The sequence below is a fragment of the Pygoscelis adeliae genome, unplaced genomic scaffold (genome assembly GCF_000699105.1).
Source record: "Pygoscelis adeliae isolate BGI_AS28 unplaced genomic scaffold, ASM69910v1 Scaffold827, whole genome shotgun sequence".
Lineage (NCBI taxonomy): Eukaryota > Metazoa > Chordata > Aves > Sphenisciformes > Spheniscidae > Pygoscelis > Pygoscelis adeliae.
Window position 1 is genome coordinate 79957 of NW_008825094.1, and position 3424 is coordinate 83380.

Sequence of the window (3424 nt, forward strand, 5' to 3'; positions counted from 1 at the left end):
CTGAGAAATGGTTGTCCTGAGATACAGCTGAATCCCTGGTAAACCCTGTTGTGAAATCTTGCTGGCGGCCAATTGATAAAACGTAGCTGTAAATTACCAGTTGCTAAATACTTATCCTAGAGGCAAAGTTGTTCCAAACTTAAACTTTTAACTCAGATACTGGCTCCTCTGTGAAGTCAGGGAGGGCTGCGAAACAGCTGCTTTAAACACTGAAGCTGGAGTGGGTGCTGCAGAGACTGAGAGCTCAATCCATGGCATGCCAGGATCACCTCTCCCTCCGACAAAGGAGCAGTCCTTGTGGATTTTAGCTCGGGCATCTTGGCTGGGAGGTTAAGGAGACGCAGAAAGTTTTGTTGAGACAGGAGTGCAGGCATTTTAAGGGCTCTGGGAAGACGTGCTGGGAATCCCAGGACCAGACCTCCTGAGGGTTCTCCCAAGTCTGTTCCAGGAAATGCCTCCTCCATTTCGCCATGCTCAGTGCCCTCCGTGCACAGGAATTCTCCAAAGTCCTCTGCTGAGGAGGAAGCCGGGCTGCTGCCGGGCAGTTCTGTCTGTTGATCTTCCAGGGGATAGCCGGGGCCAGAGCTCAGTGTGAGGAATGTCCCTGTACCGAGACATTCACAGGTAAATAGGGTTGAAGCGGAACCTGTGCCTTGCTGTTTACTCTCAAGTTTTATTGCTCCGGGCAGCAGTTACGGTAGCAGCTCCTCCTGCTACGGGATTGACTCCTCCACCGCTTATACTGGTCTAGAGCCAAAAGCTGCTAGTCAGAAATTGGTGTCACTGAGTTGATATGAGCATTTAGTACGTGTGGAATAACAGCGGCTTTCACCTCAGAAATCTGCCTTGAGATAGGAGGAGGAGGACGGCAGGAAGGGATGTGGTAGGGATCCAGAAAAGCCATAACAAGCGTATGTCAGGGCAGGATTGCGATGCGCTTGCTGAGCTGGGAGGCTGCACAGCATCTGCCGGCTGTGGACCGACATGAGCTCTCCTCCAGGTTTACATCTGCGGTAGCTCACTCGGTTTTCCCTGTATCTGGAAGAAGTTGTCATCTGTTGTCTGACTTGCCAGCTGCAGCAAGCCTTGCTTCGAGAACAGTGAATTTGGTGTGGACTTTACCCTTAGAAGCAATGAATGATGTCAGGCTGCAGTCTGTCGTCTTCAAACCCACTGCCTTCACCTGGAAGGAACAGCAGTGCTTGTAGTTCATCCAGGTCCATCCTGGGAACGTACTTTGTGAAGTGTTATTTCCTGATTGCAAAGTGCAAGTTCTGAGTCACCACCGCAGATATAACTAACAGGCAGTCTCTTTTCCTTGCAGCTTCTTGTTTCTCTGCTGTTCTTCTCGCTCATGGATCTCATCTCAGCAAAAATAGCACCAAAGGTAAATTCAGCCCTGGGGGAATTCTCATGACACTAAATGTGTCTGATCCACTTGGTTTGCTGCCTAAAAATGCATTGTACCGGCGCTGTGGAGGCTGGTAGCTTGTTCTGCCGGAAGGAGGGCATCAGCAACATCCCAGACAGAGCCTGCTGAAAGCCCTTCTGTTCCTATCAGATTAAATCTGTATCTTCCTCTAACTGACATTATCTCCCCTTTCACTACGGTAGCTTTTATTTCTCTTCATGAATGACTTACTATTTGCAGTTCCCTTTAGACTTTACCCCTCCCAGGTAGCGCAGGGACCTCATCTCTCTCCCTTAGCTTTTGCGTAGCAGTTCACATTTGTTAGATGACGTTCTTCCTCAGGCTGGAATTTCACAGGAGAATTCACGTGGTATTTCATGGGAGAAGGGGTCCCCAGCAAGGAGGAACGCCGGTTTCCAAATGATTTAACGCTATTAAATGAGGGAGCAAAGATGACAAGTTTCTTCCAGCAGCGGTCTGCCCTAAGCATCCTCCCGCCTAGGAATGCTTGTTTCTGTCCCTTCGCTGTCTTCTCAGCTTTGAAGTGCAGCCGTTTGTGTAGTCACCTAACGGATTGGATCAGGGAGCAGACTCATGTTAAAAATAATCATTTGGTCTCATCGTCCGCCTTGGGGAGAGTCTGGAGGAAGAGCCATTGAGGGGAAAAAAAACATCTTGAGCAAACAGATCTGGGAGGTTATTCCAAGTAAAATGAGTAATGTAAAAAAACAAAAACAAAAAAAACCCCAAAAACCCAAACCAATCCCGAGACGTGCTGTCACTAGATGGGTTAGAGGGGAAAAAACCTGCTCTGGGGAGCAGGGTGGGGTTGGTGCAGGACGTGCAGTGGCTCCGTGCTGAGCACCGCTGGGAAGCGTGCTGGTGACGAGCCGGTTGCTCATCGAGACCGCTTCCCCCTCTCTCACAAATCGTTCTCAGCTGAGCCCTGTCACGGCCTGGTTTGGTGACGAAGGCGCTGCATCGCTCCGGTGCCTGATTGCCCAGGGGGAATCCAGGCTGCCGGGCGAGGGGAAAGACTTGGGCTACATTCATAAAGGTCCTTCAATAGAGCACTTCGTGTACACAATCTCTTACGAGGGATTCCTTTCTGCTTTGATGCAACTAAAGCCTAAGACGAACTAGACCTGTCCTTTCTGACGCCAGGAGGGAGTGGATTTTCAGACGTCACTGGAATGGTCCCTGGAGATCTTGCAACGCCTGGAAGAGAGGGGAGCGTCCTGGCCACTTCTCTTCCATTCGGCAGAGAAAGGTGAGCGAGTCCTGCCTCCGGGGGGTGGAAAGGTGAGGTTTGGTGCTGGACAGGCATGCCCCACCTCTTTGATTAATGAATGTACCTGTAAGAAGGAACAGATGGGCTTCTGTAAGCAGCATGAAAAATGCTTCAATAAAAGCCGAGAACATCCCGCTTCTACCCTGCAGTATGGTGACCCAGCTGACGATTGGGAAGGACCGAAACTCAGTATTGTTCCCTCTGGTAGAGAAAGCCTCAGAGGGGACAGCTTGCTTCTCTCAGGGGTCCCCACAGCTAAGCACTAGCGCTTACTGTGGGCTGGAAGGAAACCGTGCAGCCCCTGTGCTGCTGTAGAAGTACGCGAGGTGGCGTGAGGACCACCGCAGATGCTTAGTGCTTCTCTCTGGCTATTGCAGACCCTAGAAAATACCGTGTCCTGCGCAGCGCAGCCTCGGACCGTCACGTCCGGCTCTTGCCTGTTGCATTCTACAGGTAACGTCCCGCTGGGCTCAGGGGAGTGTTCGCGAGGGATGATGTGGCTGAGGGTTTGCACGTACAGCAGCTGGTGCAGAGGTAACGGTACTGCTGGCCTGTAGGTGAGCTGTGCAGGAGAGAATACCTGATCAGGGCAGGATTGCTATTTAAGGAGCCCCGTATCTTCTGCTAGAAGTTTCCCTTCAGCTTTGTGCTCCAAACAGGAGCGTCCCTGGCTGCCTTTCGTGCTCCTGGCAGTGCCGTGGCCCTGCACACAGTGGGACTTG

The 3424-nt window shown here is 51.4% G+C and overlaps 1 protein-coding gene across 1 annotated transcript in view; it reads left to right on the top strand.

Moving 5' to 3' along the window:
• Nucleotides 1–3424, top strand: part of FANCA (Fanconi anemia, complementation group A) — a 37082-nt gene that overhangs the window by 32302 nt on the left and 1356 nt on the right. The window contains exons 38-41 of the mRNA XM_009326999.1: nt 1325–1387; nt 2576–2681; nt 3080–3155; nt 3396–3414. Of these exons, the coding sequence (XP_009325274.1) occupies nt 1325–1387; nt 2576–2681; nt 3080–3155; nt 3396–3414 (264 nt within the window). The remainder of the gene's footprint in view (nt 1–1324; nt 1388–2575; nt 2682–3079; nt 3156–3395; nt 3415–3424) is intronic.